General features: G+C 37.9%; 2 protein-coding genes across 8 annotated transcripts in view; one reads left to right on the top strand and one right to left on the bottom strand.

Moving 5' to 3' along the window:
• The window catches only part of FAM149B1 (family with sequence similarity 149 member B1), an 86,855-nt gene extending 83,473 nt beyond the window's left edge, over nucleotides 1-3,382 (bottom strand). For all 4 annotated transcript variants that reach the window (XM_030335274.1, XM_030335273.1, XM_030335272.1 and 1 more), the window contains exon 1: nucleotides 3,179-3,382. In XM_030335274.1, the coding sequence (XP_030191134.1) occupies nucleotides 3,179-3,225 (47 nt within the window). In that variant the 5' untranslated portion in view covers nucleotides 3,226-3,382. The remainder of the gene's footprint in view (nucleotides 1-3,178) is intronic.
• Nucleotides 3,383-3,478: 96 nt separating this feature from the next.
• The window catches only part of ECD (ecdysoneless cell cycle regulator), a 32,972-nt gene continuing 23,697 nt past the window's right edge, over nucleotides 3,479-12,753 (top strand). For 2 of the 4 annotated variants that reach the window (XM_030335268.1, XM_030335271.1), the window contains exons 1-6: nucleotides 3,479-3,656; nucleotides 5,082-5,296; nucleotides 8,315-8,432; nucleotides 10,812-10,899; nucleotides 11,004-11,182; nucleotides 12,130-12,322. In XM_030335268.1, the coding sequence (XP_030191128.1) occupies nucleotides 5,092-5,296; nucleotides 8,315-8,432; nucleotides 10,812-10,899; nucleotides 11,004-11,182; nucleotides 12,130-12,322 (783 nt within the window). In that variant the 5' untranslated portion in view covers nucleotides 3,479-3,656; nucleotides 5,082-5,091. Of the gene's footprint in view, nucleotides 3,709-5,081; nucleotides 5,297-8,314; nucleotides 8,433-10,811; nucleotides 10,900-11,003; nucleotides 11,183-12,129; nucleotides 12,323-12,753 lie in introns of all 4 variants that reach the window. The other 2 variants (XM_030335269.1, XM_030335270.1) reach the window with 2 other exon arrangements.

Consider the following 12,753-nt stretch of genomic DNA (forward strand, 5'->3'; position numbering starts at 1 on the left):
TTCAGCAGCTTAACCTACAAGTTAATCACCTACTTCCTGCTGCTCTGGGACTGCACTGTCCAATACAGAAGCCACTAGCAATTAGCAGTTAAAGTGTGGTTAATTGGTGTGATGAGCATCATTGGATGTTGTATGGAAGTACTGAGTCACTATACTGGACACCTGAAAGTAGTATCAGACTGTATGTTAACTGGAATTCAAACAAAAACTTTAAAATTTGGTTAGTCAAAAATGGGATGTGCTTTAAGTTTGTAACACACAGGATTTTGAAGGCTTAGTATGACAAGAACGTGTAATGGATCATTGATAGTTTTATCTTGATTACATATTAAAATGATAATATTTTGGATATACTAGATTAAAAAAATATATTCTTAAAATTAATTTCACTTCAAATTTAAAATATAATAAGTTATAATCACATACCTATTAGAATAGCTAAAACAAAATATGGTAATAACACCAAATGCAGGCAAGGATGTGAAACCAGATATCTCATGCTCTCCTGGTGGAAATATAAACTGGTACAGTCACTCTGGAATAGTCTCACAGCTTCTAATAAAACTAAACACGTGCATTTACCATAAGACCTAGCCATTCACTCTTGAGAACTGATCTCAGAGAAATGAAAACTTACGTTCACACAAAAATCTGTACACAAATGTTTGCAGCAGTTTTATTTATAATTGAAAAAAAAAATGGAAACTGAAATGTCCTTTGATGGGTGAACGGTTAAACTCTGATATATCCACATGATGAATAAGATTGAGCAATAAAAAGGAGTGAACCATGTATCAATAGTTCACTCCTTTTTAGCCCATCCCCCCCTCCCATAACCCCTCCAGCAACCCTCAGTTTGTTCTCCATATTTGAGTCTCTTCTGTTTTGTCCCCCTCCCTGTTTTTATATTATTTTTGTTTCCCTTCCCTTATTTTCATCTGTTTTGTTTCTTAAAGTCCTCATATGAGTGAAACTTATCACTTTTTAAGTATTAAAGCTGTATGTTGAAAACTTTTTTTTCAAGCTCTTTTCAATATCTATAATTTGGAACTATTAGGGAGAAAAGGAAAGTTACTTCTTCAAAGCAAATTATCATAATGCCAAAAGTAAAAATTGTTTTTATTTTACTATCATTTAGATACATATAATCTTCATTATCTTCATTATTCACATCATATTCTCCTAGAGAATCACCTTTGGAGAGAGTGGTCTTTAAGGAGTATCAAGTCAACAATAGAGAACAAGTAACAGAACTATACTGGATCAGTAATTCTGGCCCACTAAGTGCCTACCAGCAATTTTTTTCACAAAAGATTTTTTTTTTGCTACTTTCAGAATGGTCAGAACTAATTATAAAAGCAGACTTTTAGCTAAGACCTGTTCCCTTTGTTTGGAAAATGACTTTCTTCTTCCTACTTCCTAAAAAGCTTATTATCTGAATTGCTACTGTGTAGATATCTTATTACTTAGTAGATAATAAGCTTCTGTAAGGCAAGAAGAGATCACAGATTTTCTTTGTATGGCTATTGTAGCAAGTAAAGATGGGAAGGGGCAAGAAAATTGCCAATTACTAAGGATCTACCCTGTGCCATTATTTTATTTATTTTATTTTATTTTATTTTATTTTATTTTATTTTATTTTATTTTATTATTTCTTAATGCTTTTATTTTTGAGAGGGAGAAAGAGACAGAGCTCCAGCAGGGGTGGGGCAAAAAGAGAGAGGGAGACACAGAATCCGAAGCTGGCTCCAGGCTCTGAGCTGTCAGCAACCCATGAACCGTGAGATCATGACCTGAGACGAAGTCAGATGCTTAACTGACTGAGCCACCTAGGCGCCCTTGTGCCATCATTTTAGATATGCTTTTAGATAAGGTGTTAGTCCTATATTACAGAAATGAATGCTCAAATATTTAGTAATTTGCTTAAAAGACACATGGCTAGAGAAGAGCTTAGCCAGAAACCCAGAGTGACTGAAAATTCCACGCTTATTATCATGTATACTTAACATATTTTTTTAATTTTTTAATGTTTATTTTTGAGAAACACACACACACAGAGTGTGAGTGGGGGAGGGGCACCGGGAGGGGGAGACAGAGTCTGAAGCAGGCAGGCTCTGACCCCTCAGCACAGAGCCTGATGCGACCCTCGAACTTAAAAAGCACAATACTATGACCAGAGCTGAAGTCAGATACCTAACCAACTGAGCCACCCAGGCGCCCCATACTTAATATTTAATTAATAAATGTATAATTGCTAAAATTACATAGCTCAGTGGAGAAAAAAAGTTGGGATTTGAGGATTAAAAGGCCAAGCTCAAAACCTATTGGTTTTATAATCTTAGGATGTGTAACCTTTCTGATGTTTCAGCTTCTGAAAAACTGAAAGCTAATCATACCCATCTTACAGAATTGTTGCAAGGGATCAAAATGTGAAAGTCTTTTTGAAAGTGTAAAGCATTAATAAATGCAGGACATTATCATTACTTGCTAAATTACAACACCTCACCAAGGGTGGGAGGGGTGTATTTCAGCTGCAATATATACTCTCTAAAGCAAAACTTATCCTTAAGGATTCTGATGTTTAATTACAAAAATGGGGAAACAGAATGTATAATGATTATGACCAAGGCTTCAGGATCAGATTGACACCAGGTTTGTGTGCTCCACCACTTCCTGGCTGTGTAATCTTTGGCTTGCTACAATCTTTAAAAATCTGGGATCCTTATCTGTGGAATGTGCAAAATAATATTCTCTATTCTGGTATCCTTCCTAATAGGATTAAGTGAGCTAATGCATGTAAGCAGCTTTGCACGGTGCCTGGCATTAGATGTATTCAACTTTTTTGTAGCACTCAGCTATTAGTAACTTCTCGATAAGTCAATGGCCATTGACAGTGAGGCATGAAACACTGAGTAAGCTACAAATGCCAAAGACCCAGTCCCTGAGTTCAGGAAGTGCAGCCCAAGAGGGCCAAGCCCTAGGACAGCACAGGAGACATGCCCTTAGCTGGAGATGGAGGTGGAAGGGGAGCGTCCAACAAGGCTGGGAGGAAACAGTTCCTTCCCCTGTCCTGAGAAAGGAAAGGTGGGAAGCGCTGCTTGGAAGGGGTCTCCAGAGCGCCCGCTGCCCGCCTCAGTCTCCCACAGCCCCGGTTAGGATGGCTGAGCAGTCCACTTACAACTCCAAGTTCTGTGGCACCGCCTTCCGGGTGTATCTGGAGATCATCCTCCTCTTCCTCCTCTGCCGCGGAGGGGGCGGGCACGCCAGGGTCGGGGCCTCGGGACCTGGCCCTCCCGCCGGCTCCGGCCCGGCCCCCTCCCGCCACCTTCCGGCCCCGTCACGCCCCGTCGCCTAGACTCCGGACCGCCACCTCTCCAGGGTCCCCACCCCTCTAGCCCTCCGCCCTGCCTGCTTCCCCGCGGGGGCGGAAGTGACGAACGCACCTGAGCACCCATCTAATGTTCCCGCGGACGCGCAGCAGTGACGTTGCTGGGAGTTCCGGGGCGAGCGGGTGTTTCAGGGGTGTCGGCTAACCTCAGGCGCCCGAGAAGCGTCTGGCCTGACCTTGGGCCGGACTTGGACTGCTACTGACGCGGTAGGAGGGGCGGTCGAGGAAAGGTGCCGCAGCCGAGACGCGTGGGGCAGGCCCGAGGATCGTAAGCGGAATTGGCTTCAGTTTGTCGGATGGAGGGAGAAAGCGTAGTCTGAGTCAAGAGCGCTAGACTCCAGCTCAGCCCTCTGCAGCTTGGTCTCTTCTCTTTCTGTGCTCTGGTTTTCTCACCTGTACAGCAAGGAATTAGGCTGAGTGGTCTCGAAGCTCCTTCCAGTTCTGACACTAACTTCTTCATAAAAATGTGTGCTTGGCATTATGGGGCGGGTTGACAGAATTATCTCTTGCTCTGGGTTGAGAAGCCAAATGATTTGGACAGACTGCGGTGACTGGATGCAGGTTCCTCTCGACTTCGTTTTATTAGTCCTTTAGAAAACCGAGTAAGGATAAAAATCGAATTGTGCCTTACAGTGGACCATCCAGTACAGTGCCTGCCTTTACCAAGCCTCGTCTGGCAGCAATAGTGAGCTAGCACTTTTGTTTTAAGGAAAACCCTTAGAAAATAGATATCTATCTAGGGGCGCCTGGGTGGCTCAGTCGGTTAGCGTCCGACTTCGGCTCAGGTCGTGATCTCGCAGTCCGTGAGTTCGAGCCCCGCGTCAGGCTCTGTGCTGACAGCTCAGAGCCTGGAGCCTGTTTCAGATTCTGTGTCTCCCTCTCTCTGACCCTCCCCCATTCATGCTCTGTCTCTCTCTGTCTCAAAAATAAAGGTTAAAAAAAATTAAAAAAAATAGATATCTATCTGCTCTTAATGTACTGGAGCTGTACCCCCTGAGACCTGAAAAGGGAGCAGTTTTAGGACAGCTGTAGGATCAAGAACCGTGGGCAAATTATTTTGGGGTGAGATGATAGGACATGAATGTTTTGTATTCCCCTGTGCCATACAATATTCATAAAAAGAGGTTGAAATTTTGCAGCCTAAGGGAGATTGCTCTTAAGAGCTTTCAAATAATAACAGTTTAAACTGGGGGAGGATTTTAGAAATGAAAGAGTAACATTCTCATTCTACAGTTAAGGAAAAGGCCCCAGAAAGAGAAAGTGAAGTGCCGAAAGTGACAACTAATTAGTGGCGGAACTGGGACTTTTGATAGTATTGAAACATAAAATGTTATTGTAGTGTTTCTCAAAGTGTGCTACACACACTACTGCTAGTACAAGGGCAAACATTTTTTTAAAATTCTTACATGCCTATTAATTTGGGAATGTGACACTGGATTTCCATTTACTGTATTATATCAAAAGTTCTTTTAATATAATTTCAGGTATGAAGAACAGAATTTTCAGCATAAAAACCTCATTAAAAGAATATTAAATAGGTGTTACTATTAATACTTGATAAAGTCAAAAAATTAAAATGATAGTATGTGGGTAACTGAATTTTGGAAAACAATGGAATCATCTAGAATCGTTTGAGAATTTGGATATTCTGCATTATTCTATGTGGTTTATGTTATTGAAACTTTAAATGTAGTTTTCAAAGAATGGAAGAAAATATGAAGCTTGCTACAGTGGAAGACACTGTGGAGTATCACCTATTCCTGATACCAGATGAACCAAGAGACCCAGAAAAACACAAAGAGATTCTTCAAAAGTATATTGAGAGGATAATGACCCACTTTGCACCTATGCTGGTCCCCTATATCTGGCAGAATCAGCCTTTCAATCTCAAATACAAACCTGGAAAAGGTATGGCTCTTTTACTTATTTTGATTTGATACATGTGAATTTTAATTCTGACAACAGTGATGTGTAATAGTCCATAGTTCATTCAGTGTTGTCAGGAGATTTATAACCTGAACTTTTTAGATTAGTGATGCTTGCTTATATTTGGTTAAGCCCTTAAACTAACCAAAAAAAATTTTTTTAATTCATTTAATGAAAGCTTTCTAATAGTAATTACCTTAGGAACCTAATACATACTCAAAATGATTGAACCGTGGCTATTCTTTGGAACTTTACTTTTCTATGCTAGAATGTATCTGGGTACCTGTACTAAACAGGTTCAGGCATCTGCTTCCTTAACCATAGCTTTCTTTAGTGGTTACTCTGTATTCCTCGCTCTTGATCATGGGTTTTGTAGACTGCCTTTTTTCACACAGTTGGCTCTACCTGACTTATAAAGAGCAATCGTTGGGCTTAATGACCATTATTTGCCTCTCAGAAGTATTTTGAGGTTCTTTCATGCTTCCTTGTGTTGTTGGTGCTTAAGATCTGACCTCTGGCCAAGTATGGCACTTTTTCTTATCATTTCATATAGCTTTAGTAAAATGACTCCTGAATAGGTGACCAAGGCTCTGCTCCAGGGTCTTATTTCAGGAGTCTAGCATCTTTTGATACTGTCAGTCTAGGTCTTGATTTTGTGTTTATCTGTTATCTTTTGGTTAGCAGTTGCCACATGTCTTCCCTTGTGTTCATTTTATTGAAACCCTGTTCACTGAAACACATGTAATATTTATTGGCAAGAACACTCACAGTGGCACAGCACATCCAAGACCAACTCCTTATCTGTTTCCTAGAAAATCATTTTTACCCAATGTTTTCTAGTTTTCCTTAATGGCTTTGCTATCCACCTAGTTATTCAAGCTTGTTAGTAATTCAGAATTGTATTCAGCTCTTCACTTCACCATATTCAGTCAGGCACTAAATCCTACTATGGTTACTCCTAAAATATGACCCTTTCTCTACATTTGCTTGGCTACAATCTAGACCCTCTTAATCTCTTCATCTGGAAGATTACAGTAACCACCTAAGTAACCTCTCTGGTTCCAGTATCTCCAGTTCTTCACATTGTTGCCAGTTACCCTTGTAAAACACAAATTTGATCATGTTACTCTTCTGCCTAACATCCTTCACCAGTTCCCCATTGCTTCTGGATGAAGTTAAAATTGAAGTTTAATATATAAGGTAGATAAAAATAGACACTTTAATTGGAGCTTCTCTAGTTGAAGAAATTTGAGAGACCTGGGGTGAGGTGAAGAGTTACTTGGGATGTTCTTCCCACCTTTTTTTGTTTGTTTGTTTGTTTTGTTTTTTTTGCCATGGCAGCTCTAAAAACACTCTATAATGTGCTTGTTTGACCCTTAGTCTGTTAATATGGTAGATTACATTTCTTGATTTTCATACACATTCCATTCCATTCCAGGAATATATTCTACTTGGTCATGGTGTACAATCCTTTTCATGTGTTGAATTTAGTTTGCTAGTATTTTCTTGAGGATTTCTGCATTAGTGTTCCACGGAAATTGGTCATGGTTTTCCTATATTGTCTTTGTTTGGCTTTATTATGAGGGTAATGCTGGCCTCATAAAATGAGTTTGGCAGTGTTCCCTCCTCTCCAGTTGTTTGTAAGAGTTTGAGGAGGATTGATGTTAATTCTTCTTTAAACGTTGGTAAAATTCTGGGGTGCTTGGGTGGCTGTCAGTTAAGCATCCCACTTCAGCTCAAGTCATGATCTTACGGTCCCTGGGTTCGAGCTCCGTGTCGGGCTCTGTGCTGACAGCCCAGAGCCTGGAGCCTTCTTCAGATTCTGTGTCTCACTCTCTCTCTGCCCCTCCCTTGCTCATACTCTGTCTCTCTCTCAAAAATAAATAAACGTTAAAAAAAAAGTTTAAAAAATTGTTGCTAAAATTCTCCAGTGAGCTTTTCTCTGTTGGGAAGTTTTTTGATTACTGATTCAGTCTCTTTCTAGTAACCAGAAGTAATTCAGTCTCCTTCTAGTGATCCAGTCTTGATATGTTGTGTGTTTCTAAGAATGAACTTATTTCTTCTAGGTTATCCAATTGGTTGGTGTACAATTGTTCATATCATATGTTTCCTTATAGTCCTTTTTATTTCTGTAGTATAGGTTGTTATATTGCCTGTTTCATTTCTGATTTTAGTTACTTGTGTCTCCTTTTTTTTCTTACTAATTTAAGATTTTGTAAATTTTGTGATCTTTCAACAAACCAGCTCACCTTAGTTCATTTTTTTCTGTTGTTTTTCTGTTCTCTATTTCTTTTATCTCTGTTCTAATCTTCATTATGTTCTTCTTTCTGCTAGCTTTAGGTTAGCTTTTTCTTTTTCTAGTTCCTTAAGGTGTAAAGTTAGGTTGTTGATCTGAGATCTTTTATAACTATAAACCTCCTCTTAACACTGCTTTTAGTATGTTACATCTCTGTTTTCATTTGTCTCCTTGTATTTTCTAACTTCCTTTGTGATTTCTTCTTGGACCTATTGGCTTGTTTAAAAGTGTATTAAGTTCTACATATTTTTGAATAATGCACTTGTTTAAAAAATTCCTGCTCCATCTAAATCTAGCTTCCTGATATTCCTAGAACACTTTATTGTCTGTCATGCTTATGTGCCTTTGCACATGCTATTCTCTTTTTCTGGAAAGCCTACTTCTGGTCATTCTTCCACATGAACATAGCTCAGATATTCTTTATGGTCACAGAGCCCTCAGTGCATATGTCCATTCATTATCTTGTTGTTGTTGTTGTTTCATTATCTTGTTTTGAGATGGTGTGGTTGTCTTGTCTCCGGTTGTCTATGGGTCCTCAAGGGTGGGCTTTTTATATCCTGTTCAGGGTTGCAACCCCAGCTCCCAGCTGTGGTACCTACAGTATAGTCAGTCAATGAATGTTCGTTTAACTGAATGATTACTTGTATGTTTATGTGCACAGACAAGTTTATTTGGTTATATGACTGCTTTTCTCTTGTTTTTAGGAGATGTTCCTGCTCATATGTTTGGCATGACAAAGTTTGGGGATAACATTGAGGATGAATGGTTTATTGTTTATGTAGTAAAGCAAATTACAAAGGAATTTCCAGAGTTAGTAGCAAGGTATTAGTTATTTTAATAATCTAAAGGAATTCTCTTGTTGAGACTGACCACATTTTTATCCATTTAGTAAAAATTTTTTGGTAGTCTGGTAGAGATTGAACAAATTTGAGACATAGATTTTGAAAGTGACTTGTGTGTTTTCTTCCTTTTTTCTTGTGACTTCCTTTTCTTGAGGAAAAATTAAAGTACATTGGAGAATTTAACTTCTAAATTTTTAAACGAAATCAGCCTATTTTAGCTTTTTAAAAATTATTCTCATTGTGAAAGACCAAATACAGATGGTAAACAAAGTCCAAACAATACCAAAGGGTGTACTGCTCTTTAAAAACAAAATCATAGAAAAAATTCCATTCATATGTACATATACATATACATAATACATATACATTACAGATTTCTTTACTATGTCTTCCTTTATTTTACCATAGCGCGTACCCTCTCTCTCTCTCTTTCTCTCTCTCTGCATATATGTTGAGAAATCACATACAGAAAAATTTAAAGAAAAATTAGTGAACAGTATTGAAAGCAAAGTAGGTAACACTGTTTAAAATGGAAACTGATAGTTCTCTGTAATTACCAAGTTGTGTCAGCAGAGGGCGTTTCACCCATTTGCCGCATGTTATTCTAGTTTTCCTGTTAGCCCCCAAATTCTAATCCATTCCCCCAACCTCTTCCCCAGCTGAACAAAAAGAAAAACAACTCTGAAAATGTATTATTATGTCAGAATTTCAAACATGAGAGTAGAGAGAATGAACCCACGTGTACTCCTCACTCAGCTCCAATAATTACCAATTCATGGTCCTTCTTTACCCATAGCTTTCCCCTCCTCCTTTCCCCTACTCCTTTTACATAACAAGATTATTTTAAAGCAATCTCCAATACTATGCCATTTTATCTTTAAATACTTTTAAGATGTAAATAGAATAGATAAGAACTCTTATTTTAGACACTACTGTTATCACACCTAAAAATAATTGTCAGTAATTTCTTCATAAATGATAGAATTTTATATGAACAAACTCCAAGATAGTTGTTTCTATCTTTACAATGGTAATAGGGGAGGGCAATGCCTTTTGTGTATGGATTCTGATCTTTATATAATGATGGTGCATACCTACACACCAGGCCTATAAAGCTCTTTGACTAATAGGCATCTACTGTCTTGTTGGGGATTTGGTTTTTAAATTTTTTTTTTTAAGTTTGTTTATTTTTGAGATAGAGAAAGAGAGCGTGAGCAGGGGAGTCACAGAGAGAGAGGCAGACACAGAATCTGAAGCAGGCTCCAGGCTCTGAGCTGTCAGCACAGAGCCCGACACAGGGCTCAAACTCACCAACTGTGAGATCATGACCTGAGCTGAAGTCGGACACTCAACCAACTGAACCACTCAGGTGCCCCTTGTTTTTAATTAGAAAAAGAAAGAACTTCCTCTATGTCTCTGCCAGATTAATCTTCCTAAGGTAGAGCTCTAAGCATTTTTCTACACTGCTTTAAAACCGTTCATTCCTTAAAAAAAAAAAAAAAGAATAGAATAGAATAAAACCAAGCTCATTCTCATTGACTCTGCCGACATTTAAAGCTCTTCCCAAAATGATGTAACTGTGCTTTTCTAGTCTTGTTCTTTACTAGTGCCATTCTCCAAATATCTACCTTAAATAGACACCTCCATGATTTTGTCATTGCTAATCCCTCTCCCAAGAACATCTCAACTTTTCTCCGTATATCTCCACCCATAAAAAGTGAAAAAATCTAGAACAGTATATAAAATACGCTACCTTTTATGTGACAAGAGGAGAAAATAAGAGTTTATATTCCTATTAACTAGATTATGCTTAAGTGAACCTAGAAGGATAAACAAAAAATAACAATGGTTGGAGGATAGGAATGGGGCATATAAGGACAAAAGTAGGAAGGAAACTGTTTCATTGCAGAACTTTTTATGTACTTTTTAAAAGTTTAGCCATGTGACTGTCTTACCTATTCAAAAATTTAAATTTAAAAAATAATACACATGAGGCAAAACAAAATTATCTTTCAGGGTCTAAGTAACTCTTCCATAAAGGCTTTCCTTATCTTGGCTCTATGTGGGTTTTTTCTTCTTTTGACACCTAATTGTATGTTTTTCATATTTGTGTCTGTTATTATTTACTTATGTACTTAATTTGTTCTCCTTATCATCTCCCTCCAACTCCTCTTTCAATCTTACAATCTCCCTGAGAGATTCATGGTGTCTCAAATATTTTGCTTTATCATAACAATCTGTACATAGCATGTACTCATACATTAACTAAAATGAAAGAGAGCATATTAGAATAAATGTGTTTTGATTCGTAGCATATATGTGCTTTTTGAATGCATAATTGGAATTTCTTTTGCAAAAGGATTGAAGACAATGATGGTGAATTCTTGTTAATAGAAGCTGCTGACTTTCTCCCTAAATGGTTGGATCCTGATAATAGTGCCAATAGAGTAAGTGTATCCAAGTTTGGAAAATTTACAGAGATGAAATCATGTTACTAGTACCTAGAGTTTGTCAGTGCCCAGAATGAAAATTAAAATGTATCATTTTGCAGGTATTTTTCCACCAGGGAGAGCTGTGCATTATTCCTGCACCAAGGAAACCTGGAGCAGTATCCTGGTTACCCTCCACACCCCCTACAATCCCACAAGCTTTGAATATAATCTCAACACACCCAGAAAAAATTTTGGCTTCAGATTCTATACAAGCTGCTGTGAATAGGCGCATTAGAGGGTAAGAAAAATATTTTCAGTGCTAGTCAAAGAGCCTTTTGATTTAATGCGGTTCAAGTCTTCCACTGAATGTAGAATTTCTTTCACCTAGATTAATGCTCATTTTCATTCTGTCTTCATCCTTCATGAAAGTGACTAACAACAGATTAAATTTACATGTTTTAAAATTAAGGAACAGATGTATCTTTTAATTCCCAATCATAGATGTTATACTGCAGTCCCAATACTTTTGCATTTATTTACTTAGATATTGTGGCTAAGTTCTATCTATATCCATAGGTAAAAATTTTGAGACCTTGGGGCGCCTGGGTGGCCCAGTTGGTTAAGCATCCAACTCTGATTTCAACTCAGGTCTTGATCGCAGGGTCGTAAGTTTAAGCCCCTCGTTGGTCTCTACACTGGACGTGGATCCTACTTCAATATTTTTTGAGACCTTTAGGAATGAAAACCTAAGGGAGCATAGTGTGCTTTGTGGGACTCTGTATAGTATTCTTTGGTCTGTGTGGAACACTTTAGGCTCTATGCCGAAAAGACAGTCTTTACCTAAAAACAGATTAGTTCAACCTTTCACATTTGAGTACCTAGGCAATGTTTACTACCATTCAAGTTTTAACAGTATAAAAATCTCTCTTAACTTTGTTTCAGCATACTTTGTACCATTGTTTTAAAAGAATAAACTCTGATTTTATTCTTGTTCCAAAAAATAGTAGAGTTTTCATTTTGTTTTTATTGATCTACATTAGTCCCTTTTCTTTATTTTCCATTTCTTCCTACCTTTTCTCTTTCTCTCTCTTCTTTTCTGCAGTTTTAGTGTATATGGTAGCTTTATCTTCACTTTCCTTGTCATTCAACATCTCTTGATGAACCAAGACAAGGGGAACTAAATGCTATAAGAACGCTAGATATTTACATATTATAAAATAAAAATAATTATGTTACCTGTCACAGATACCCAGAAAAAATTCAAGCCTCCCTTCATCGAGCACACTGCTTCCTTCCAGCTGGTATTGTAGCGGTGTTAAAGCAGCGCCCCAGATTGGTGGCTGCAGGAGTCCAAGCATTTTACCTACGGGACCCTATTGACCTGCGAGCCTGTCGTATTTTCAAGACTTTCTTGCCTGAAACACGAATAATGGCATCGGTAAGATAGCTCTCCTGGTTATTTGGTTCCTCACTAGCAAGAGAGTTGAACATCATTTTAATTGTGCACTAGAAAAAACTGGGAATATTCTGCTTCCTCATCTCAAGTTAATACACTTTTTTTTCTTTTCTCCCATTCTAGTGGAGGAAGATTTCAAGAGATTTCACTCCCTAGTTTGTATCTAAATGTTTCCTAGGTATTTTCTGGCCACATTTTCCCTATTTTGTTTTCTTCTTAAGAATAAAACATTTCATTTCTTCCAGAGAATTAAGAATTATTCTTTATCTAACAACCCACCCAAACTGCCATATAATGTAACTGATAAGAATTCCGTTAGTGATAACTAAAAACAAATCATGCAGTTAATTTTATGGTATGTGAATTATTGTATCCCAATAAAGCTGTTACTAAAAAATGTAGGCAGTAAATAG

This window comes from Lynx canadensis, chromosome D2 (assembly GCF_007474595.2).
Source record: "Lynx canadensis isolate LIC74 chromosome D2, mLynCan4.pri.v2, whole genome shotgun sequence".
NCBI classification, from domain to species: Eukaryota; Metazoa; Chordata; class Mammalia; order Carnivora; family Felidae; genus Lynx; species Lynx canadensis.